Source organism: Protopterus annectens, chromosome 2.part0, assembly GCF_019279795.1.
Source record: "Protopterus annectens isolate FY-2018-M chromosome 2.part0, PAN1.0, whole genome shotgun sequence".
Taxonomy (NCBI): domain Eukaryota; kingdom Metazoa; phylum Chordata; order Ceratodontiformes; family Protopteridae; genus Protopterus; species Protopterus annectens.
In genome coordinates this window covers 1,148,816,987-1,148,844,220 of record NC_056728.1, presented here as the reverse complement: position 1 = coordinate 1,148,844,220, position 27,234 = coordinate 1,148,816,987, and the positions used below count along the sequence as shown (strand labels likewise).

Genomic DNA, 27,234 nt, shown 5'->3' with positions numbered 1-27,234 from the left:
TTATCATGAAGGGATTCTTATCTAGATCAAGGGAGGTCATAGTCTCCCTTTACTCATCACTCATCAGACCAATGATTGAGTACAATGCCCCATTCGGAATGTATCTGACCCGACACTTGCAGCAGCTGGAGAGGCCACAAAAGTTCCTCACCAAAAGGATAAAGGGTCTCAAACATCTGTCCTATGCTGCCCGACTGAAAGAACTCCAGCTCTATTCAGTCGCTACGCTTGCTCAGAGGTGACCTTTGCCTAACATACAAGGCCATGTCAAACCCAGATTTGATGAATATGCTTCACCTCAAAAATCTAGATCCGTCAGAGCCACAAGGGCGGAGACTTAAACCTCGACACGGCTATTAATAGGACGTGCTGGAGGGATAGATTCATCACCCAAAGACTCCCTATGCTGTGGAATAAAATCCCGGTATATGTGAGGCAGAGCACCTCGCTGGCCTTGTTCAAGAGAAATCTTGACCAATGGATGGGAGATCGCAGATATACCCCAGGGATTACCTCAGTGTCACTGCTCGACAGAGGCACAGCAAAATAATGGGTATAGTTCCCCATACTAAAGGGGTGGCGTAAGCCACAAAACTATGGGCTAGGCTTGTAAATGCCCTCGGGCAGATAACCTAGTATGAACCTATGAACCTATGATGAATATAAAATACTGAGTAATAACGGACTGTCATTAGGACAACAGGAAGGAAATGTAATGCATTATGACCACTGCTGTATATAATTAAGGCTATAGGGAGAGATGTGATGAATATAAAATACTACGTAATAACAGACTGTCATTACTACAATAGGAAGAAAATGTAATGTATTATGACAGTGCTATATATAATTAAGGCTATAGGGAGAGATGTGATGAACATAAAATACTGGGTAGACAATACAGATGAATTCCTGTTTCTGAGGCAGGAGAAGAACTACAGTCATCGGAAAATGTAACATTTTCATAAGCAATAGAGAGTGCAGGGAACCTTGACCCTTGCTGTCCACTGCAGAAAAAATATTTTTGAGTTCTGATATATTCATTTTGACTAATTTTACAACTTGCTTAGTCCTTTAATTTTGGTGAAAGCATTTTCTGTGAAATGACTTTCTGTGAACCTGCAACAGAATATAATGAAGAGAAAGACATCAAAGATTTCGAAGTAAGACTGAACAGAACTGTGATTTCATCTGTTAGATCTGGTACATCAGTTGGGGCATGACAGATAGGCATTCATAAAAATAGAGCCACTGATTTGCTAGATTCTTGCTAATGATCCCTTCTCAAAACATCATTGTTGCCTGCATTGTATTCTTAGACCACCAACGTCATCCCTTCTCAGTGTCCACAGTAATGCATTTATTTCCCTTTTCTACTGAACTGCTACTTTCAAAAAGCTCATCATTAAAACACACACACACACACACACACACACACACACACACACACACACACACACACACACACACACACACACACACACACACACACACACACACACACACACACACACACACACTTTTACTTTTGAATATTTTGCTTGCAGTTGAAAACAGAATTTTGCTAAATGTACCTTTTCATATTGTCACATAAGGTAAAATAAATGGCATAGGTACTTATTTACTTGTACAGGTGGCTGCCTTGATTATATCTAATCTGCTTTTACTTGCAAAGTAGGGAGATAACTGAAAAAAAAAAATTTTCTGACAATTCATGGGAAATGTGTGCCATTACTACCAGTAAACCAGAAAAGATGAAATAGAACATTACAAAGAAAAATAGATGTGTGTGAGAAAGTTTCATAAAGACAGCAAGAAACAGATGAATGAGATAAAGGAGTGCTCTGACAGCAGGGGAGCAGTTCTGGGTTTTCATAAATATCAGATAGCGGCATGTTGTGATAAATGTGCTGTTATCTTCTTTCTGTCCATAAACTACTATGATGTGGTTATATCACTGTAAACTGTACCAGCTGGTGCTGTATACCTGACTATACAGTGTGATATCAAGTTATACTATCAACAGATTACAGGTACTGTAAAATTAAGCAATGAAATTAAAGTATTCTAATAAATAAATAATTCATTGGCAGGGCAAAGATGGACAACCAGGTATAGATGTAAGTACATGGATTCATTTTCTATGCTACATACATTTTAATTTCAGAATCTTGTTTTCTTTTGTATAGTGTGGCTTGTTGTGAAATAATGTTTGTTGTGTTGCATGAAAACTAGATTAGATGCTTGCTGAGCTTTATAACCTATAAAAGTGTGAAAATGTGTGTATGATAACATCTGAGAAATATGCTGCAGACGTATCTGAAATTTAAAAAAACACAAGCTGCTGCTCTCTCGATCTGAACGTTTGAATGTTAATCTTTGCACAGTTCACGACCTAGTATTGGTCGGTCAAGGGGTTACAGTTTTATTACCTCTTATATTTCACATTGCTCACTCATATTTTCTGCAATGCTTTGATAAATTCACATTTATGTCATAAACAAAGATGTAAGAAGAGTTAGTGTTATGTGCCTGTCTCTGAAAAAAAAGTCTCTTGAAGCTTCTCTTTTGAATCCTTCCTTCTCACCAACTTGTAGACATACTGTGTTACACTTCTGTCATTACTAGTGAACAGTTTACTGCAAAGTTCTTACCTACAGGTCTTATGATACCAACTGCTGCTGAGTATACAGAAAGGTTACACTCCCAACCCTTCTTCAAATTATTTACCTTTCCCCCACGAATCATGTATGAAAGTGCATATTCTGAATGTGAACTTTGGTGGTCCTTGTGTTTACTTGGCAGAGAGTCAGAAGCTATTGTTGGTAATTCCACTATGGCTTCTCCTGAAATCAGTATAGAGAGACATTTCCATCCTCGTTCCTGGACTACTTAATGCACTTTAGCACCTTTTTACATTGCCGATTAAATTGCGTTATCTGGTTGGTGAAACTGCAGTTGTATTTTGAAATGGTTCTAGTGCCATTTATCTCAAACTTGAGTTATTCTCAGTCCCTCAACTCTGCATCCTTGCAGATTCCAAAAGTCCATCCTGTAAGGTTTTTCACACTAGTTTGCTAAGTCCAAAATTTATATGTGACATTTAAAATGTCTTGATTTCAACCACGCTTCTAAGTATTCCAAATTTACTTTGTTGTCATAAATTGTGGTTTCATTAGAGATTCTATAATATACTCTTAAGCCACGTACTATGAGAACACTCACCCAGCCTTTGACCCCCTTGTTATATACCATAGACAGTCTGAATGGTATAAGCACTAATCATATTCCGAGTGTTCTTTTTGTTTATTACCCCTTAGTATCAGTAAAATTACTTGTTGAGAATTTATTTTCAGTGTTTCCCACATAAGCCACGTTCTTCTCATGTTATGCCTCATGTCCTTTTTTATGAGTCCTAACAGGAGAACAGCAGAGTAGGCTGTAACAAATTAGAAATTAGGCAACTGAAAGTAGATGTAATTGTGTGAGACTGCTCTTCAACAATGAGTATATTATGTACTCATTCATGGCTAGATTACTAGAAAGTGAAAATCAACAAAATCAGAGCAGCAAGGGACAGTAGACAAGGAAATGAGTGGCACTGTACCGCTGTCACAAATACATCAGCAGATACATGGCAGTTAGGGAAATCTAAAATTAACAGATAAAACGCATGACAGTATAATCCATCACAACAGGTGTTGATCCACCAAACAAAAATAAAATTGTTTTTTTTTCTAGAAGCCAAACACCATCTGCAGTTTCCTCCCCCCAACACCACCCACACTAACTCCACAGTTACACACCATAGGGCAAGTGAAAAGACCCATAAATGTGTAATGAATTTCATACACATACTGGCTGTGAAAAAGTGAACTGGAACTGCAGCTGGGGTTCAGAAAACTAATTCAAGAATGCCAAACAACAGAAAACAAGAGCACCATGTCCCCACTAATCAAACAAAAACAACAACTTTTGAAATTGGATTTCACCAAGACATTACATAGAAATGTAACTCTGCAAAAAATGGGTATAATGGGTACAGCATTATAAATCTCCATACATCAGCATCACTGACAAAACCCATTGATAAACACTAACCACAAGAATCAGATTATATATGTTGCAAAACAACAAAGTAAACAACAGGATATGACAAACATAAGGCTGTCCAACACTTTGTTAGGTTACATTGACAAGGTTTCATCCAAAAGAATTAAACTCCCATATCCCTGTTTTCCATAACAAATTACTGCTAATGCAGCTTCTGAGTGAGCACCAAAAACAAATTCCTTTTTTTCTTAAAAGGTTTTTCTTTCCTCCACCATGGACCTTGTATATGTAAATTTTTTGAGATTGAGGGGGGGGGGGGGTGAGTCCCCCACAAAAAAGGTTTTCTTTCTGAGATGACGTTATAGCTGGCTGCTTTTATTTGACTGAACCTTTGACAAGTTGTAACTTGAAAGAGATGCAGGCAAAGTCAACACAAACTAAGATCTCAGTGCTAAGCATCTTATACTTGCAATAAATTTAATGTGCTCAAGAAAATAAATCAGATGTACCTGAAAGTGATTAAATGTGCACAGCCTGACTCCCAAAAGCAGTGTCTCATTGCATGCGCCCTTTCAAAATCCAATAAGAGTAGACGTCCTGTTGTTGCACATATAATACACTAGTAAGCGTCAGCTTCATAAAGTGAAATAACTGCTGTATTATGAATTCATCTTACTGCTTTACTGCTTTCTTAGCCCCATTTTTTGCTGCAAGGACTCAAAGTCCACTATGTTGTAAGCAGCATGTGCACTGTGGATATTAGTCTTCCTGTAGTATATGGAATGCACTGACTATGTTCCATAAATCAGGAAAAAAGTAACCTTATTATGCACTACTCTGACATGAAAGGCATGTATAACAGGTTTTGTTATACACAGCTTACAGCTTTCAGACCAAGTACACCTCCCCATTGAGGCATCCATGGGGAATCCTTACAAGGTACCCAAACCATCTGAAAGGACCCTGAAAACAAAGGTACATCTCCCAGACTGCTAAGCTCTTCACTATATCACGAAGTGTAAGTCCGGCTACCCTAAGAAGTAACCTCATTTCTGACATTTGTATCTGCAATCTCATTCTCTTGGTCACAACCCAAACTCATGACCACAGGTGAGAATGGAGGCATAAAGGGACCTAGGGATTACAGCTTCATCCTGTCACACAGCTGTCGCATCACTGCCACAGTACAGAGCAACTGCTACAGTACTGTTGTGATAAAGTCCCCTCTGCTTCACTTGTGACCAAGACCCCAAGATGCCTAAATTCCTTCAGCTGAGGTAACTGCTTCCCTTTCACTTGCACCACTCCAATCACTCTGAGAAGAAGTCATGACTTCTGATTTGGAGATGCTTATTTTCACCCTAACAGCTCCACACTCAGCTGTGCATCACTCCAATGCATGCTGGAAAACACAGTCACTTTAATCTAATCAGGCATCATCTGCAAGCAACAAAGATGCCACCCTCATATCCCTAGATGTGATACTGTCCAGAACTTGGTTACTCATTGATATCCTGTCCATCAACATGACAGGCAAAAGGGGACACAAGACATACCCCTGTGGAGTCCTCCACCTACGTTGAATGTGTTTGGCTTAGTGCATAAAATGTTGACTCAACTCTCATGCACGTATAGACACACACACACACACACACACACACACACACACACAAAATGCTCATCTATTTAATGATTTTTCTTGGTGACTTAACAAACTTGTTCTTAAAGTGTATATGCCCAGTTTCTGGATTGGATACATAGGAAAGTTGATTTGCCTTAGGTTAAGGCTGTGCTATAGCCATTTCTATACCTTCTATGTACTAGAGCCAGCATACATTAACATGTGATTTATATATAAAACAGTTTATCATAATACAGCATATACCACACCAGACTGTCCATAAACAGTACGTCACATCATTCATGTCCTCCCGCAGTCCACAGCATTCCTTTAGAAACAACGTTTCTTACCGCAGCTGATTTGTGGGTGTCCAGATACAAGTATGGCTTGCAGACAGTATACCAAGAGCTGACACCTTGGACAGTACCCATACTGGTGACCCCTGAACCCAAAGTTGTGAACCAAATGAAAATTAACTGCAGTGAGCAGCTTATGCAAGATGCTTGTTACAGTTACTGTTGTTTGTCTTTCGGCTTTTTCCCGGTAAGGGGTCGCCACAGCGGACCTCCGGTCCGCTAATGATTGGCAGTAGATTTTTATGAAACGCCAAAGTGCCAGCTCAACACCCAACCTTCAACGAAGGCACGTCCATTTATGCACCCATGTCTTTCGAACACTACCCAACCGCGGGAAGGACATGCAGACTCCACACAGAAGGCACTACCAAGCCAAGCCGAGAATCGAACGGGAGAACCTCTTGCTGTGAGGAGGACATGCAGACTCCACACAGAAGGCACACCCAAGCCAAGCCGAGAATCGAACAGGAGAACATTTTGCTGTGAGGTAACCTTACTAAATCATCTCAGTTAGAAGGCACGATATCATGCATAGCTTCCTAAATAACCTGGTATTCCCATCATTCCTCACTAGCATCTTAGGTCACAAGTCACTTACCCAACCCCTCCCAAGTTCTTCCAGATTCCTGAGCCAGTAATCTTTCTCAGGTCATCTGGTCATCATTAGGGCTTTATCAGTTTGTATCACAAAGCTGGAGGAATGTGACATTTGAAGTACCCCTTCAGCTTTTCCAAAATTGCTTATTTTTCAAAATATAGTTACAACTGCAGCTCAGGTTACTTTTAAATAAGTAAGATATAAACTGTAGTCAGTGTTATTCCATTTGGTATGTGTTATAAGTGTAACTCCAAAAATCTTTGTTGCTGCTTAGAAGTCTACCTGGTTAAACACCGAGTTACAAGCCTCCTCAGTCCAATAAATCCAAGTCATTTTATATATTAATTTCAATGCAGACATTCATTTACCAACTTCATCTATTTAATAATTTGATGTTGTCAATCTGCAGGAGCTGTTCTTTGCTGTGCGGTGTGTGTCTGTGACTTTGCCTGTTTGTCTGTGATAAACTTCAGTGGGTAAAAGAGGAGGGAGAATGGCAAAAGGGAAGGCCCATTTTCAGGGAATCCTATCTATTACATCGGTTATTTACAAACAATATACACAGAAACCATGCAGACTAAAAATAGGAATACTAAAAAACATTTTATTCTAGAACCAAAACTATGTATTCATTTTAGGAAGTGTTTTCATTCTTAAATTGTACTTCTTCAATCCAAATAAAACTTTTTTTTAATAGTTACATAAAAAAATGGTAAAAAAGATAGACAATGAAAATCAAATAATGGGGAGGACGTACCTAAAGAAAGTAGCTCCAGTGAGAATTTTTCTCACTCTTCCTAAGAAGCCACTCACTGGTTAAGTTAACTCATTCCCTCCAGTACAACTCTTTTGAGTGTGTACCTTTAACTTCCAATGGGTGTGGCTTGAGCCTTTAAATAAATGAAGTTATAGGTTCATAGGTTCATAGGTAGGTACTAGGCTATCGGCCCAAGGGCCTAAGTAAGACTAGCCAAGAAGGTTCCCTGGCTTACGCCATCCAAGAAAGTTATTTTCCTGTGCCCCTGTTGAGCAGAGCCACAGAAGTGATCCCCAGGGTGTATTTCCAATTTCCCATCCACTCATCAAGATTTTTCTTGAGGAGTGCTAATGAGGAACTTTGCTTGACATAGATGGGTAGCTTGTTCCAGAGTATGGGAAGTCTCTGGGGCAGGAATCTATCCCTCCAGCATGTCCTGTTTATTGTGGTGACAAGGTTTAGGTCCCTAGACAGTGTAGCTCGGAGGGATTGGGATTTCTTTAGGTGTAGCATGTCCAACAGCTCTGGGTATGACATAGCTTTATATGTTAGGCAGAGATCACCTCAGAATAGGCGATATGCTACAGAGTAAAGCTGGAGGTTTTTGAGACGGTCAGTGTAGGGCATCTGTTTGAGGCCAGTAATCCTCTTTGTGAGGTACTTCTGTAGCTTTTCCAGCTTCTGCAGATGTCTTGTGAGGTATATTCCAAAAGAGCCGTTGTACTCTATAATGGATCTAATGAGTGTCGAGTAGAGGGGAACAATGACCTCTTTTTTCCTGCATGAGAACCCTTTTGTGATGAGGTGTGCCACATAGAAGGATTTCCTGAATACTGTAGCAATGTGACTATCAAAGGAGAGACTACTGTCCACCTGGGTCCCAAGGTCTCTTATCACACATTCAGTGTTAAGTAGACTGCCGCCTATGTGGTAGTTCATGGGTAAAGAGTTTTTACCAAAGGGGATGACAATGCACTTTTTGGCATTGAGCTTGAGGCCATGGCTCTGACACCAGGCATCTGTCTCAATGAGGCCCTTTTGCAGAATGTCCACATCATTTGGGGACTCGACTATGGCTCCTAGTTTGCAGTCATTTGGGAACTTCATTAGCCAAAGGCCTTCTGTGTTAGTCTGTACTTCAGAGAAGTAGATACCAAACAGGAGAGGTCCCATGACTGAACCCTGTGGTACTCCACTTGTCACTGGTTTGAAGTCAGATTTGGAGTCTGCAACTTTTACAGTGTGGGTTCTGTCAGTGAGCCAGTTGGCAACCCATCTTGTGACATAGGGATTTATGCCTAGTTTAGTGAGTTTAGCTATAATTCCAGAATGGGGGATGGTGTCAAAAGCCTTGGCGAGGTCAGGATAGGCTGTGTGAACCACCTTACCCTCATCTACAGCTTTGGTGACTGCCTCAAAGAAGTCCATCAGGTTTAGGAGGCATGATCTGCCTTTCACAAACCTGAACTGGCTGGGGTCCAGAGTTTGGAGGTTACCAATGTCTTTGTTTATGAGCTCCATGATGATATGTTCCATGGCCTTGCAGACCAGGCTCATTAGGCTAATAGAGCAATAGTTCCTGGGATCAGTAATGGCTCCCCCTTTGTGGAGTGGGATAACTGTTGCTGTGCACCATTCAGTGGGCACAAAGCCTGACATGAGGCTATGATTGAACATGGTGCTTAGGTGGGGAGCCAGTTCGTTCTGAAGTTCATGTAAAATGCAGCCTGAGATGTTGTCCGGTCCCATGGATGCTGTGTTTTTGGCTTTAGAGAGTGCAGCTTTTACCTGCATAGTTGTGATTACAGGGACTCTGCAGTCTTCCTTTATAGATATGGGCCCTTTAGGGGGTGAGAGGGGGGTAAAGTTAGCACTGAACCTATCTGCCAGGATATTGGCAAAATCAGTTGGCTCTGTAATTTTCATGCCATTGTGCTATAACTCAGAGCAGATCTGGGTATTGCTATTGAGATTCTTGACATAGCTATAGAATGCTTTGTGGTTGTCCTTAGAATCAGTGGCAATTTTGTTTTCGTAGCTAGCTTTGGAGGATCTTATAAGGGATCTCAACTTCTTACTGAGGCTGACCAGGGAGCTCCTCCACTCATGGGATTTTACTCTCTTTTGCAACAGTTTCTTCCTTCTGTTGTAGAGTTTGTTTATGGCAAGGGACCACCAGATTGGCTTCCTTTTTTTGGAGGATAGTGTCCTGGTTCTGTTTGGGATAGCATGATCCATGCACTTGTGTAAGTGCTTATAGAGTACATTTGTGTAGGATTCAGCAGTTGTAACTGTATTGTCCATCTGCATGGGTGTCATGAAGTTCGCCACTCCTGTCTTAAAAAGCATGAAGTTGGCTTTGGAGAAATTTTTTACTGTGGTTTCCTTAATGGGAGTGGGGGTGGGATGTGGATATCTAGGGTGATTAGCTTATGGTCGGATATGACCAACGAGGAGTTGTCTTCAGGTGTGGAACACCAGTCACTCATGCTGGTAATGACTAGGTCTAGGATATTGTTGCCCCTGGTGGGGGTGTGGATAAGTTGATCCACGGCATTGGAATTTATGAATTCCAGAAAGCATTGAGCAGTTCTAACAAATATTCATTGACAGTGGTCAGATATCAATGCAACTGTGTTTGCCTTCATATGTGCTTCAAGATAAAATATTCTGATACCTTTTATGTAGCATGGTTTTGGAATTATTAACGCAAATATCAATGAGCAATATCTGATGCCTAGAGGAGCAGTAGGAGTTAACTGCAGAAATGCCTGGAGGTGTACTCGGCTGAAATTAGCCAATGGGATTATACTTTTCAAAGACGTCTAACAAGTCTTTAAAGAACCAATTTCTTCTTTGAAAAAAGAGATCAATCAGATTGTAGTATTCCAAGCCAAGTAGTGAAAAGTGGAAAGAAGGAGTCAGTGTTATATAAATTAGCCTACATACCACTAGGTATAGGAGTGCCTCTAAGATCAAAATGATAAGTGATAACAAAGGTAAAGCCATGAATAAATGAAAATAGTATACATTTCAGTACTGATTAACATCTTGCAGAGAATGCAATGGAATACAGCTGTTGCCTGTAATGAGAAAAAATATAGCAGGATCATAGATGCTGGCTAGATTTTAAAATAAGGAAGAGTTAAAATTTGAATCACTCTGAAATCAAAACATGTGAGTCAGGCCTGGCTCTGTGGCAAAGAGAGGTAAAGCCTCTACTGCAACCCAGGTGACTGGAGTTTAGTGAGCAAACCCAACACTGAATGAGCTGGGGGGGGGGGGCACAGAGCCTGAGCCTTTTCCCCTTTAACTTGAAAGAGGGTTGTTCATGCTCAAGGGCACATGTGTGGGGTCTGATTTCCCTGGTGGAGATAGTGGAATCAGCCAAGCAGTGAGGGTGGATGAGAATTCCTGCTGACATCAGCCCTTCGGGGAAGTGAGGGCCACTTCACCTTTTATGTTCATTGTCACTGGGTGGGTGCAGGAGTAAGGCTTAAAATATATGATGAAAATGAACCACCACTGATGGACAGCCTTGGTGATGAGAGGATGAACAGTTGGCCAACAGGGGAGCTAATGATTGGCAGTCATTAAGGTGTGGGAATGACCATCAGAAGTACCTTGAGTGGGATTATAGAAAGTGAAAGAATTTGACTGAAAATACTGGGATGGGAAACAACAAATGAAAAAAAAATTGGAAAATGAATACCAGGGTAAAAACTGAGTGGAGACTGGGATGGTCAGGCGTGAGAGGAAGGTAAAAGCCCAAATGAAAGGAAAAACAAGAACAGGAGAAATGAACAAAAAGAAAGGGCTGGTGGGATGCTACGTGTGAATATTCAATGGGAAAACATACTTTGTTGTATCTCCAAACAACAAGAATCCAAGTGTTCAAATACAACGACCATAATAACAAGCAGCAAGTAGCACAAAAAGTAGCACAAACACAAAGTAGCACAAACACAAGGTAGCACTCTAGCACCTCGGCTTCACATAAGCCTTCACGGTACTCCTTGGTGCCCTGTGACATCATAACTGTGTCCTCTTTCAGAATGGAAAAGAATAAAGAAATGCCTTTACTGTAAAGCTTACAATGGACATTACGTATTAGCATCTAAATCTGGTAAGTTTGCAGTCATAAACAACATGAGAACTGAATTGGGAGATGAGCACACAAGGAATAAAGTTACAAGTGAAATCACCAGAGAATCCTATGCTTAAAACAACTTTTGTAAAGTCAGGACTAAGGAGAAAACAGTGCTCTAGGCAGTCTAAGGTTTCTGGTGAAAAACTAGCCAATAAGAGTCTTACTTATAGGGTGAGTATAAGGGGAGTATTAGTCAAGCAAAAGTGGAAAAAAACGTATCTATCAGAAAATGGCTCTGAATTTATTTACCCAATCAACATTCAGGAATCTAAAATCAGTTGGCCTAAAGCATAAAAGCCTCCCTTCCTTGTTTGAACTGGTGAATTAAATGCTGGTAGAAAGGAAGAAGTACGGTGTGGGGTAATATTGTAAACAAAGCCTAGGGAGAGTCACTGGAAGTGGCCAAAGACCATTTATTTATGGATAAACATAATATTGCATTGAGGAGGAACCAAGAGTAATGCATGTGTTGATATAATTGTGCTACAGCCAACAAAATAGAAATTAAAAATAACAAACCAAAAATGTCAGGAGAAAATTAATTTAATTAAATAAATTATTAATCAAGGTTGGATCAACAAGGTAAATAACTGCAATCCCATTCGCAATCTACAAATGTAAGAATTAGTGCAGAGGAAATCCATTCCAAAAAAACATTAGCCATGGAGGAACTCAGGAGATCCTCACAGAAAATGAGTCTCTCCACTGAACAGAAGCTACAAGCATAAGTGTGAAATGGGAGACAAATAGAAAGGAAATGACTGATGGAGTACTCTAAGCCTAGACACACATACCCCATGCCACTACCCTCTGACCAGTGTGCCTAAGGGCAAAACAGAGGCAGGTTAGTTGGTGATGGATCTCCATGTACACATGGGTACCACATATCATAACTGGATACCTACACCAGTACAAACAGAAGAGGGAACAGAGACAAGTCAACCACTGCAATCTCAGAAAACCTGAAAAATGTCAGAGAGGAACTGAAGGTGTCTCAGTAAAAGGGGTGAACATTGAAATGACAACTAGAAAACCAGTAGCTCAAGTGAAGAAAGATGTGTGGAGGTAAATGTGTGGAAAATGTCCGGGTCCATTCAGGGGAGCAGTCATTCCATATGCAGCCTTTTTAAATTTAGAAATACCCTACAAGAGAAGGTGGAGCAAAAATCACCTAAAGTAACAAATGCTTCTGTAATGAGATATACCTATTAAATTAAATATACTGTCTTTGTTTACAGTTACTCTTTATTTAAATGTTGAAAGACATTTAATGCTTTATAAACCTTAGTCTTACTCAGTCTGAAGAAATTAATTAAAAAAAGCACTTGCTGGAAAGAATAACTTATTTTGATTCTAGAATACAAATATACCTGACATGAAAAAAATGTTTAGTGTAATGCAGAATCCCTTTCTGTATCGCACTGAGCCTTTAAGTTCATAAACTGATTTACATATGAGGTTCTCCCCTCACAGGGACCTCAACAAAGAGAATGGTCTAGGCGAAGCTTCATGCTAATGCACAGTCCAGGTCAGTGACTAATCGTAATTAGCCATGTGCCATCTCCTAGAAATGTTCAAGACTCCCAATTTTGAATCCTTTGGCCAAGTCAAACTTTATACTAGGAGCAAAAGGTGGCCACTGTAAAAGTAAGCACAATGGTTATCTATTCACTCCTATTGGAATACCTGTAATGCAGGTAAGTTCAGGAAAACATGGCGTTTAGTAGTGCTAGTGTGTGTATGTATGTGAATGTAAGTGTTTTTGCATGTGTCTGTTTGTTGGGGCATGAATGAGGTGTGTGTGTGTGTGTGTGTGTGTGTGTATTTTATATATATATATATATATATATATATATATATATATATTTTTTTTTTTTTTTTTTTTTTTTTTTTTAAATTTTATTTCATATTTCGTTACCGTGGTAGTAGTACACTGATCATAACTGTTCATTTGCAGGTACTGCCTGGGTGAAATAATTCACAAAACAGAAAAAGGTAGAACAGAGTGGCAGTAAGTAATACATAAAAGCAGAACAGAAATTAATAATATATAGCACTAACTATAGCAGCAACTAATAGATGTAGCAACAATTATGAGAACTGCACATTTTCCAGTTTTACAAGATTATATGTCAGGCTTACAAAATGGTGGAATTGTGGGGTAATGAGAATCAGGATAGGGGTGGGTGGGGCAGGTGACGTTAAAAGAGGTTAGTAGTTGAGAGAGAGAAAGGCTAGAGGTTGGGAGACCCTTAAGTGGTATGGCCTGCAGTGTGACATGTACAATTTGATTTGGTGTGGAGGAATTTTTTTAAGTTCTTAAGGTAAGAAAGGGGAATTGTAGTTAATTATTGGGGGGTTCCCATAATTTAGCAGCAAGGATGGAGAAAGTGTAGTTGCTGCAGTGTAGCCTGATGTGTGGGGTTTGGAGGGAGGGGTGTTTGGAAGAAGTGACTGAGGCTGTACTATGTGTGTACTTAGAATACATTTGGCAGCTAGTGGTGTGAATGGGTTAGGCTAGGTTAGCTTGAAGAAGTCTGAGGATAGACAGCCTAGTAATATGTCTACTCTGTGAGCCATTTGACTTTTGGCTTTTGTGAGGGTGACTCAGTGTTGCTTATTATAGGGTGATTTAATGATGACGTATTAAATTTTATTTTCCATAATCTGTAGTGTGGAAGTTTTTCTTAGAAGCTGCTATGGGTGTTTAGTTCTCAAGGTGAATCAGGACTCATTTGCCTATAGCTGCCTTGGCTGGGTTGGATAGTTGGGATAAGATTTTCCTAACCCGGAAGAGAAGTAAGTTAACTTTTGCCTTTGATTCAATTGGGTATGGAATGTTAGTGACTGGTCTAACCAAAGCTAAGGTATTTGAAGACATTGGCTGTTTCTGTTGGTCTATCACAAAGGGTAGTGATATTGAGTGACTTTGAGGATTTTTAAGTTTTTGGGTGGTGCTAAATAGCATGCTTTTTTTGTGGGGTTATGTATTAGTTGCAACTGGACAAGTAACTACATAGTTTCTGCAACAGCAATAATGGCTAGCTTCCATCAGAAATTGTGTCTATAGACTGTCAATGTGAATTCAAACTTATAGAGACGATGGTGATAGGCAACTTGTCTGTTTCTTCCATCAAAATCAGCAATATAGTCAACAGTTGCAGTGGGCTGTCTTCATTTTTAAGAAGTGTGCAGTGGTTAGATTGTGAAACCTTTCTGGCTACTGTGATTAATATATGGTCAAAACGGGTGCAGTACTGATGACAGTGTGCAGTAGTAATGTAGCATAACATAATATAACACAGCATTACAGAACATAACATAACAGAATATAGCATAATATAACAACATGGCCTTAACATAACATAATATAACACAGCATTACAGAACATAACATAACAGAATATAGCATAATATAACAACATGGCCTTAACATAACATAATATAACACAGCATTACAAAACATAACATAACAGAATAAGGCATAATATAACAACATGGACTTAACATAATAATATAACACAGCATTACAGAACATAACATAACAGAATATAGCATACTATAACAACATGACCTTAACATAACATAATATAACATAACACGGTATAACGTGGCAGAATATGACATGACATGTATGACCTATAATAAGTTATAAAACACAAGAGATATGTAACTGTAGGTAGCAGAATTCGGCACATACATTCTGGCACAACAACTGCCTTAACTAATAATATAAAGCTTGATTTGTACAAGAACCCTCTGTTATGATACCATAGAAGATGTCGTCAGTGAAATGATGATTTCAGGCACACAATAACAAATAGATGCTTTAGAAACAGATCATTTTCTGGTGGGAATTTTTTTTTCTTACTCCTGCTGTGTAAACGACTAGCAAATTCTGCCAGAGCATTCAGTTTAGATTGAAGGAAGTAACGGGGAGGGCATTAGTAGATTATTGGAAGAACTACTGCAGCAGGGCTAGCCAGTTGGCAGTGCAGACCTTGGCTCTAGGTGAATGTCAGTGTTGACGTGACACTTTGACACCATGTGCAAAAATGAGATAAAGGGGTTGTGGGCAGATGGTTGCATTAGTAGATTATTATCATGAGTAAACGTTTCTATTTTTACTCAAATGGCTAATGTAAGAGTACTGAAGAAAACTGCTGATATACTTCAAATATAGCTGCAAGTGTAATACAGATATTATTTTTTAATTAGGCATGGGCAAAAGTCATAACATTTTAGATGGTGTATTAGTAAGATACAAAGTTCATGTTTATGAAAGCCAGCAAGTCAGGAATGGCTAGTCAATATGGAAATGTAACATTTAAAATTAAAAAAGAATGTGGGAATGATTTACAATCTAAGACATAGACTGCATGAATAAAGCTATTGCTGTGTGTTTTTAACTGCTTGCTATACAGATGTTATGAAATAATTGGTTGGGATTAATAAAAGTTTGGAAAGTGTTATAGCTGAGCTTCTGCTAGGGGATCCATATCTGCCATGGACCCACATGAGTGGTGCAGTCTGTTGGCATCATGGGTATTTTATGCTGAGTCCCTCCTGCAGTCATTGAACCACAGAATGTAAAGTAGGGGTATAGGGTTGCACACATAATATGTGTACGCCAATCTTCCCCTTTTGCTGTATACACAAGTGTTCATGTCAAGTGTCCTGTCATATCCAACCTCCCATTATGTGTAATGAGTAAAACATGCGCATGTCTAAGGTCACCCTCTCATCTCTTAATCCAGTGTAACTAAACAGCACATGGTCATTGTCTAAGATCAATCCCACTTATCCCTAGCAATAAATACATTCATCTTCGTGTCTAAGGCTGCCTTACCTATTCCTGTTCTCTATGCGTAGATAATACATGCTCACTATTATCCTACTTCTCATCCCTGGTAATACAAATGCACACACTCATGTCTAAGCTCATCACAATTTCCTTTCCCTATCCACAACCCTCTTTTCCCCATTTACGCACATACGGTTGGCATGTCACATTGACCATCATCTAGAGCCAATTTTCATTTGGCCAGGTGGCTAGCCTAAAAAATACATGGTGTTTGTCTTATGCCAGTCTGCCAATATATCTTCTATTAAATGCAGACATGCTCTTGTCTAGGGTCACCCCCTCATATCTGTCACCCATAACTAAATAATACATGTCCATTGTATAGGCCAATCAGAATTAATGATAGGCTCATGACAATCAGACTCCAGTGTAAGGCTAATGTACTATTCATAATCTTAGCTTGTGCCTTCAACAGGGTTGTGATAGCAAGGAAAAGACTGCATTCAGGCATAAACTGCTGGACCTACTAGATAATGTAGGACAACATGATTTGGTGTGATAACTGGTGATGTAAATGCACATATTGGGACAGATAGAACAGGATACAAGGACTGCCTTGCCCACATGGGTGAGGAAACAGGAATAAAGAAGGAGAGGCCATTCTAGACTTCTGTCTAACAAATGGTGGCCAATACATGTTTCAGCAAGAGAGACAGACATAAGATCACATAGAAGAAAGGCCATCATGCAACTCATGTACATGTCCTAGAGTACAGTGATTGCAAAGTCATCCCCAGTGAAACAGTTGGCCCACAACATAAAGCACTTGTTGCCACAATCAGCAGCAAACAGTGGTCAGAGAAGGCTCTAAGGTCAACAAAGACTAGGCTGAAGACCTGGAAGTTGACTGGAGAAAAAAACACAAGACTTCAAAGAAGTAACTCAGAGCTCCAGTACTTCAGGAAGAAGAGGAAATAGGACAGGAGGAGTTGTAAAAAAATGGCAGTACTTCAAAAAAAGTATGGGTGAGGACAGTGGCATGAATATGTGGCTGAGCCACGTATGGAAATAAGGTCCATAAAGAAAGCTGGTGGTGGAATGCAGAAGTCCAGGACATTAAAGGCAGATGGAAGGAGTATATCAACAGCTTCTGAATGAAGAAAACCCCAGGGAAGCTGTACTGCTCCAAATGCAGCCTACGATGAAAAAAGAGGAGGAGCTTACCTTAGAAGAAGCAAGAAGAGCACTAAGGAAAATGATGTCAGGGAAAGCAGCAGGTTCAGATGAGGTCACAGCAGGTATGATCAAGATGCTGGGTGAGATGGGGAGAAATGGCTCCTGAGGGTAGTCATAGCAATATGGAAAGAAAGGTGTATCCCAAATCACTGGAGAATAAGCATACTAGTGCCACTGTACAAAAACAAAGGGGACATTCACAACCGTGGGCAGTACAGAGGTATTAAACTCCTGTCACACTACATGAAAGCTCTGGAGAGGGTGATTGAAAAATGAATACTCAGAGTAGTAGACAGTAAGATGTGAGATACGGAGGTCGGATTCAGATCAGGATTCAGTACAACCGACCCAATGTTTGCAATGAGGCAGATAGTTGAGAAGAAGCGAGAAATGAGGAAAGAGTCCATCAGGGCATTCCTAGTCTTGGAGAAAGCATATGACAAGGTCTCACGAAAGGTGATTTTGGCAGTTTTGTGATGGTTCAAAGTCCCAGAAACATTGGTAGAATTAGTACAGGCTATGTACAAAGAGCAAATGACTCAAGTAGAAACAGTGTTTGGTTTCAAAGAGGGTTTCCCATTTAGAGTGGGTGTGTATCAAGGTTAATCTCTGAACGCATCGCTGTTCATATGGGCAAAGGACTACATCAGCAAACAGGTTGGAGGGGACAGATCAACAAAGTTGATGTATGCAGACAATGTAGCATTACATGCAGACTCTGAGCAAGAACTTCAGCAAATGATATGGGAATAGAATGCAAAACTGAAGGCACATGGGAGGAAACTGAGCACAGATAAGACAGTTGTAATGTCCGCAAATGGGGAAATCGGAAGAAGCTAAGAACTGAGATGGAAGAGAAAACAGTGGAATAAGTTAACTGCTTCAGTTATCTAGGAGGAGTAGTTGAGGAGAAGTCAAAATGAGGAGCTCAAAGCTAGAATCAGAGGGGCTACAACCAACTGGCACAAAGTGTCAGGAGTAGTGTATGACAGAAGATGCCAAAGAAGCTGAAAAGTTAGGTGTACAAAACAGTGGTGTGTCCAGTACTACTGTATGGTACAGAAACCTGGGCAGTAAAGGCAGAGCTGTTGAGGAAGCTACAGGTGATGGAGATGAAGCACCTGAGATGGGTGACAGGATGCATACTTGGGACAGATGAAATAAGGACATTAGGGCAGAAACTTAAGCAGCTCCAATTGCAGAGAAGGTCAATGAGAACAAATTACTGTTATTATTCAGTCAAATGTGCAGAAAAGCCAAAGACATTCTGGTAAAGAATACTTGGGATAGACAAGAAGAAGATAAGAGGAAACGAGGATGTCCAGCAAAGAGATGGATGGGCTGTGTGAGAGAAGACCTACGACAGCCAGGCACGACTGTTGAAGAAGGTAGGAGACTGGCATTGAAGTGGGAAAGATTGCAGCAGTTGGCACGACATGCCAACTTCATGGAGAAAATGGAAAAAAGAGGGTTAATTATGGTGATGATGATGATGATGTATAGGCTCAACCTATCTGTGTATCTTGCCTTGTCGTAAGTGCGTGCATGCTCATATCTAATCTAGGATCACCCCCCTCAATGCCTTTCCCCTGTATCTAAATAATATATGCGCATTGTCTAGGTTCATCTTCTCTTAACTTCCTCCCATCCCTCATGTGTTGGGTCACTTTCATGTCAACCCACCCACCTCTTATCCAGTTTAACTAAATAATACATGTCCACTCTCTAAGGCCACTTGCTCCCACTCCCCCTGTAAAAAATACATGTATTGGGTCACCTCCACCTCCTATCCACTGTAAATAATATAAGATCACTGTCTAGGGTAACATCCCACCTACTATCCATTGTAATAATATAAGATGACTGTCTAGGGTAACATCCCACCTACTATCCATTGTAAATAATATAAGATGACTGTCTAGGGTAACATCCCACCTACTATCCATTGTAAATAATATAAGATCACTGTCTAGGGTAACATCCCACCTACTATCCATTGTAATATCATACTTGTGCTCATGAATAAGGTTACCCCTTCCTTCCTCCAAGTGTTTGTAATGTAATTAATCATGTAAGGCATGTGTATGATAGCCCTCCTTTGCAATTTAGCATACATGCTATTTGTGTAGTATCAATTCTCCTCTCAACTCCTGTTCCCAAGACTTTGTTGCATAATGGCCATTGTCTAAGGAAGGACATTTTCTGCACTAGGCCGAGCTGCTGTGTTACAATAACCTTTTACACGGTATAACTTCAGTTCATAAATGACCTGCAAATCATTAAAATCTCATTATCATTCGACTATATCAGGATGGCGTCTGAATTTGACTAATTTACGTATAATTAATATCCATTATGTCAGTGCTGTGTATGTATGCAGCTCATTTAAATATCATTAACATTCAGCCATAATGGATATATTCAGCTCTTTTTAATGTTATTAATATCCACCATGTCAGTACGGTGTATGTATACAGCTCATTTAAATGGCATTAACATTGCACCATATCAGCATGGTGGTTTAATTAATCTCATTTAAATGTTACTAATATCCACCATGTCACAGCAGTATGTGTATGTAGCTCATTTAAATATTATTAACACTGCTTGTCAGCATGGTATCTGTATACGACTTGTTTAAATATTATTAATATCTACCATGTCAGTGTTGTGTGTGGATGTAATGAAAATGTCACATTTGCACATGCAGACATGCTAGAGGCAAAACAAACAGACTTTGGAATTGGGACTGAGCACTTAAGAGAGGTGCTTGTTTTCACATGATCCTTCCTGCCTGTGCAGTACATGTGGATCAAAATTGGTAATATGCCCTGCAGCAATAAACAGCCATATTAAACTGAGGTGACAAGACATTACTGTACACAAACATGTAATGTTGTACATGCAGTGCTATGACTTCATTTTTTTCATAATCAAGATGAAACCATAGCATGACACGTTTGGCTCAGTAAAGCCATTATGCTTTATTGTATTCAGCTTAGTTAGAGCAGTAAAAGGTTTACAACATGGAAATCCCCATTCATTTTGTACTTAATAACGCTTAATATTTTTACCTTACCGAACCAGGCAATATCATTTCATAACGCGCAGCCACTATCCACATGATCCTTAATGTTTAAAACATACTGTGTTTAAAGGCAATAAGTTAAGCAGAGGCAAGAAACATTGTGACACAAAGATAGAATCAGTACTTGACTGTAAGACAGACAGACAGCCAAGTAGGTTGAATAACAATTCCTACCCATGTGTAGCAACAATTTTGTCTGCACGCTTTGTGACTTGTGTTTATTGTTATAGTACCTCAGTATTATTTTCAGGAAAGAAGCAATGGCCATTAATGTAGTCTTTCCAAGTACAGGTATGACTGGTAAATGCTGTGCTTCTCTATAATGATATATAGACGTTTCAGTACAGAAGGATCTTATCAGATAACAGCTTTCATACGATTACTGATTTGTTTGATGTTCTTGTTTTATATTCCACAGGGCTTTCCAGGTCCGAGAGGAGAGAACGGAGACACAGGAGAAAAGGGAGAAAAGGTGGCAGTGATATTTATTTTCTTACTTGTACTTTCTATCAGATATGCAAATTTAAGTAACAACATCCTCTAGTTGCTTTCCATTTCTTTAGTTTGCCTTAATAACCTCTTAATCATACTTCAGAACACTGTGTGAAGACTTTCCACCAAAACAAAGGGTTTCTTAACCATATGAGCACATTATTTCCAAAACATTATATTCTGTTTCATACTAAATATGTGTGCAGATACATTAATGCATGATTTCATTTTTTGCATCAAATGAAGGAATGGAAAAATAAGTATTCCCAAATATGTTTACAACTAATTCACAAGAAACCTTTGTTACTATTCACACATTCTACCATGGCCAAACATTTTCCCAGAATATTGAATTCTGAAGTTGCCCTCATGGATCTTCACACAGTCCTAAGACATAACGTACGTTCTAGAATGTTTCATAATACTGGATTATCAGTTATCTTGCTTGATGTTCACTCAAGTTTGTGTACAGTTAACTTTAAGTGAATCATTAGAAGGTAAATACAAAGTAACAAAAATGTGCATCTATTGTAAAGCAAAAAATACAGAGATGCATTTTTTATTTTAGTTATTTTGAAATTAGGTCTTAATTCTGATGTGGCTTATTAAAGGAGAAATAGTTATCTCAAAAAGAATTTCCCTCAGTAAACCGTTATTGAAATCCTCTCACTACCTGGTAGCATTGATGAGAAGCTACATTTTAGACAGCATGTCATCACATCAGCAGTAAATAAAGCACGGCCTTCAAGCAGTTGTTCTCTACCTGGCAGGTACTTCGGTTATATGTTCCAGTACTGGCACTGTAGCACCGCATAAGATGACTGCTGTACTCCTGAGGTACCATTAAAATGTAATAAAAAAATCAGCAAAACTTTTCACTTTTAGCCCCTAACTTCACAGAGCAAAGCTACAACTAATATTCAAGTATCACTTGGAAAAGAGAAGGGCAATTTTCTTAGTTAGCTGGCTAACCTTCCCTTTGTCAGCATAAATACTACTCCAGGACTCTTCTGATCAAGTCAACATACAGTACATACATATATAAGCAATTAAATAAATAAACAAATGCATTAAATTGTAGCATTTAGTTGTCATTTTGTTGTTTTTTACTCTTAGCTGAAATTGATTGTGGTTATGTTTTTCTTTCATAGTTCAACTTTTTAAAAGAATTAGCATGATAAAAGCCTTATTTTATAAGTGCCCTTCTAGGCAAAATATCATTTAGGGGGAACCACTGCACCACAAATTTTGTTCTGACTATGACTATATTATAATTTGAAAGATTATAAAGATTGCAATCACTTTATGGTAAATATCGGGGAAAAAAATGCAAAAAGTTAATTCTAGATTACCTGGCAAATACAGAGAAGTCCAGAAGTAAGGACACGTGGTCTAAAGAGACTTTGGAGTTCTCAGATGGGAAAAGGAAGAGAAAGAAGAGGAGGAAAGACAAGAGTTCTAATTGCTGAGGAACTATCAACTAAATGATGAGCATAGGAATGCTCCATTTAATTCCAAAATATATACTGTACTCATTTTCAGTGGGAAGCATATTATAGTGTTCCAATGGACCCCACCAGAGAGGTCTGTAGATGTCTCTCCAAAGGGGCATGTTCCATTTCTTAATGACCCAGAGACATTCTGTAGAAAAGCTATTGAACCTCTTGCCTGGCAGCTGCTTCAAATCCACCAGCCACAGCTTCCAAGATGAAATTCAGGTTTATTGTAGTGCCTGTACTTCGGTGATTTATGTAAATGTAAAATATAAGACCACAACACACATTCAAAGGCATATTTTGAAATAATAAGTAGTAATAAAAGACAACACAGAAGCCAGATAAAGTATACATGTCAATTAAAGTACTTGGTCATTAATATAACAATATATGGACCAATTAAAATGCTCAGATATTATAAGTTAACTCAAGTAAGTGTGACTTGAGATTCTCTTATCCACCCTGCTAGCAAATTACAAAGACGTGATCCCTGAAAAAACAAACCACAGATCTTACATAATTCTAGCCATGCCTCCAAAATCACCAGCAACTATGAAGTAATGAAATGCAGGAAACAGGGAAAATCATGTCAGTATCCAGATTAGATCCTGGTCAGACAGATGTATTCATGTGTCATGCACAGGATTTCCCATTAAAGTGGAGGGCTTCAGGCAATGTTTGTAAGCCTGTTTTTCTAAGACTTGAACCATTGTTTGTGTCTGGTCTAGTACATGATTCTTTGTTTTCTGAGTCATGCACCAGAGTACATTCACTTACACATCTCTCTGACAATCCCATTTCTTCTTCGCCAACCTCTTTCTCTGTATACTCTCCTGTATTTCTTCATTCCACCACCAGGTCTCCTTGTCCTCGTTCCTCTTTCCAGATGTCACACCAAGCACCTGTAGTTATCCAGATATTCGGTAACTCTTCACTGCCACCCGGTGCCTGTCTTAACTCTTCGCTAAACTCCACCTCACAATTACCCTTTTTCAATTTCCACCATTTGATCCTTGGTGCTGCCCTCACACTCCTCCTCCTCTTCTTGATCACCAGTGACATCCTACAAACCACCATCCTATGCTGCCTAACTACACTTTCCCCTGCTACCACTTTACAGTCTCCAATCTCCTTCAGACTGGCCTTTCTACATAAGATATAATCCACCTGTGTGCATCTTCCTCCACTCTTGTATCTCACCATATGCTCCTCCCTCTTGTTAAAATATGTATTCATCACAGCCATGTCCATCCTTTTCGCAAAATCCACTACCATCTGACCTTCTGCATTCCTTTGCTTAACACCATACCTACCCATCAATTCCTCATCCCCTCTGTTCCCTTCAGCAACATGCCCATTGAAATCTGCTCCAATCACCAGTCTCTCACCCATGGGTACAGTCATCACCACTTCATCCACCTCACTCCAAAATTTTTCGTTCTCATCCATCGCACACCCAACTTGTGGAGCATATGCACTAACAACATTCATCATTACGCCATCAATTTCCAGCTTCATAAACATCACTCTATCCGACACTCTTTTCACCTCCAAAACACTCTTAGCATACTGTTCCTTCAGAATAAACCCTACGCCATTTCTCCTCCCATCCACACCATGATAAAACAATTTGAACCCGCCTCTGATACACCTAGCCTTACTCCCCTTCCATCTGGTCTCTTGCACACACAATATACCAACCTTCCTTCGGTCCATCATATCAGCTACCTCTCTCCCTATACCAGTCATACTGCCAACATTCAAAGTTCCGACCCTCACTATCACAGTCCTAGCCTTTACCTGCCTTCAGGCATGTCTTCCCCCTCTTCTCCTCATTCGGCCAACAGTAGCCCAATTTCCGCCAGCACCCTGTTGGCCAACAGTACTGGTGGCAGTCGTTGTTAACCCAGGCCTTGACTGATCCGGTATGTATATCTATACTGTTGCCCGCATGTATGATTTGGCAAAATTTTACACAGGATGCCCTTCCTGACGCAACCCTCCCCATTTATCCAGGCTTGGGACCGGCACAAAGAAATGCACTGTACATATATATAAATATAGCAAGGCCAAAATGGCCATTGCTCAGAATATTCTCTTTTTTCCAAGGTATGGCAGTCTCATTGTTGGCATATACAAATCTGTTGATGTCTCCCACATTGAGGGATACAAGAAGCTTGCCCCCTTGCAGAAAAGAAGTTTAAAGGAGAAGAGCAACGTTTTGAGATTCACTCTTATCCTAGATTTGCAATCTTTTTTTTCAGTCTGACAGCACTCAGCATTATGGGTGCCGACATTTCAATAGGGAACCACTTCTGACGCTGAACTGTTTGTCAGATTATGTGGTAGCAGTTAGTCCTTTTCACTAGTAGAACCTCAGCAAATGGAATGTATGTTCTTACCACATGGGTCTGCATTATCGATGTTTATTATGGCCTTTTATAATATAACGAGCAAGTGTGTTTTAAGTTTTTTTCTGTCTACATACTAAAATTATTCATTTTATCTTAACTGGAAAAGATGTACAGAATTAAGTCAATGTTACTTTGTAACAAAAGCCACATTCAGAATCAAGATCTATGTCTTAGATTGCATGATATATACAGTTCTGGAGTTATATTTTATTGGTAGTAATTATTTTACTAATTACTTGTCATGCACAAATGCTGATTTTGGATTTACTGACAGTAAAGAAGCATAGAATAATAGATAAGTTGAATCACATTAGGTGCATAACTTCTTATGATCTTTCCTGCCATTCTAATGGAACTATCAGGGCATGCAGTTAACTGTATTGTATTGCTATGGAAATTTACTTCAAAACTTTAGCCTGTGCCCAATAATTTGAAAGCCACTTCTCATAAATTTGTGTTTTGCATACCATTTTTGGAAGTTGCAAGCCCCATATTTATTCAATGGCACGCTTTAAACCATCTTTCATATAAAGTTGATACTTCTTCTGCAGGAATATCAAGATGTTAAATTCTAACAGGTTGTTTGTTCTGCAATCCTGAAAGCAGCAGACAAGCATAAAAAAATACGTTGCGTATATTCCAATGCTTTCTAGAGAATCAGGAAAAAAAAAAGATGAGAAAAACGTGTTAACTTCATGCCTTGCTTCGTCTCCTGATCCTTTTTCTACCTTCTGCCCTGTAAACCCTTCCTCCTTTTTGACCTTTCCTTTCACTTTTGCTCAATATACCACTGTCACTCTTCCCCTATAAACCCCAGATCTGTACACCCTAAAATCTTCTGCTGATTCCAGCTGAGACATGATACTAATGCTCCTGCACTTGTACTTCCCTTCCTCTATAACACCCTCCGTTCCTTCCTCCTTAACAGCGATAGGCATGTTAAAACATATGGCACGTTGTTTCTGTTGAGGTACAAATGAGCTCAAACACAGTTACCATTGGCTTACATCCAGTATTAGTGCATGATCATAAAGAGCAGGGCAAAGATAAGAATAAGTTGTAACATGCATTTATGGTTGTCAAGTATAAAAATAATTGTTATTCAAATAAACCTTCTTCCTCTGTATGAAGTCATACTTATCTTTTGTTTCTATTAAAATGGATTATTTTCTATAAACTGTATTGCAAAGTTTATTAAATCCATAACCAAATGGGATAAGTTAGTTCAAGCACAAAAAGGAAGATTGTCAAGGCTTAAAATGGCCCGCAAGGGCAGCTAGCCTAGTACTTACCTATGAACCTATGAACTGATAAGAAGGCAATAAATGATGCTAGTAACTGTAACATGTAAGATCATTTATGCAGGTAAAGGTACATACAGAGAATATTAGTAGAGAATAAGGCACAGCAACACATGTCTAAGGATAGGATCCAAAGTGAATGTGAATTTAGTGCTCTAATGAGCTATGAGACCAGACTTAAGCGGATCCTCCGGTTCATGAGATTCCAAAAGGGATCCAGGATACCATTTCACCAGTTTTTATGAATTTTCCAGCAAAACAAATGTTTGAGATTAGGTGGTAACTTCCTAGAAGGGCTGAATCTATGGTGGAATTCTTGAGAATGGGGGTAAAACAGACTGACAGAGAGAAAATTAACGATTAAAGAAGATGTCTTTAAATATAAATGGAATGAAGATATTCAAGCAAAACAGAAGAAGCTTGGTTTGGCCAGAGCTTAGACCACATGCAATGGGAAGCAAGCCTGGGTTGGAGGATAATCCTTTAAAAATCCATTTGACCAAATGCACCTTTAAATGAAAATAAGTAGCCAAAAATGCATTCAGATAAATAGAAAAAGTAAAACACCATGCAGCTATCATGGATCAACAGTCTCAGAATTAAAATAGCCAACTCTAGGGTCTCTTCACTTTCAGACCCAGAGACTGCCCATGCTATGGAACAGACTTCCCATACATGTCAAGCAGAGCACCTCGATGACCCTCTTCAAGAGAAATCTTGATGAGTGGATGGGAAACAGAAAATTCACCCCAGGGATAACACCACTGGCTCTACTCGACAGAGGCACTGGGAACTAAGGTCGGTTGGGACTATGCCAGGGTAATCCTGTGGCTTGGTTTGTAAAGGCTCCAGGGCCATTAGCCTAGTA

At 39.4% G+C, this 27,234-nt stretch overlaps 1 protein-coding gene across 2 annotated transcripts in view; it reads left to right on the top strand.

The window, feature by feature from the left end:
* Nucleotides 1-27,234, top strand: part of COL25A1 (collagen type XXV alpha 1 chain) — a 1,631,546-nt gene that overhangs the window by 1,541,014 nt on the left and 63,298 nt on the right. For both annotated transcript variants that reach the window (XM_044061344.1, XM_044061342.1), the window contains 2 exons: nt 2,094-2,120; nt 21,082-21,135. In XM_044061344.1, coding sequence (XP_043917279.1) covers nt 2,094-2,120; nt 21,082-21,135 — 81 coding nt within the window. The remainder of the gene's footprint in view (nt 1-2,093; nt 2,121-21,081; nt 21,136-27,234) is intronic.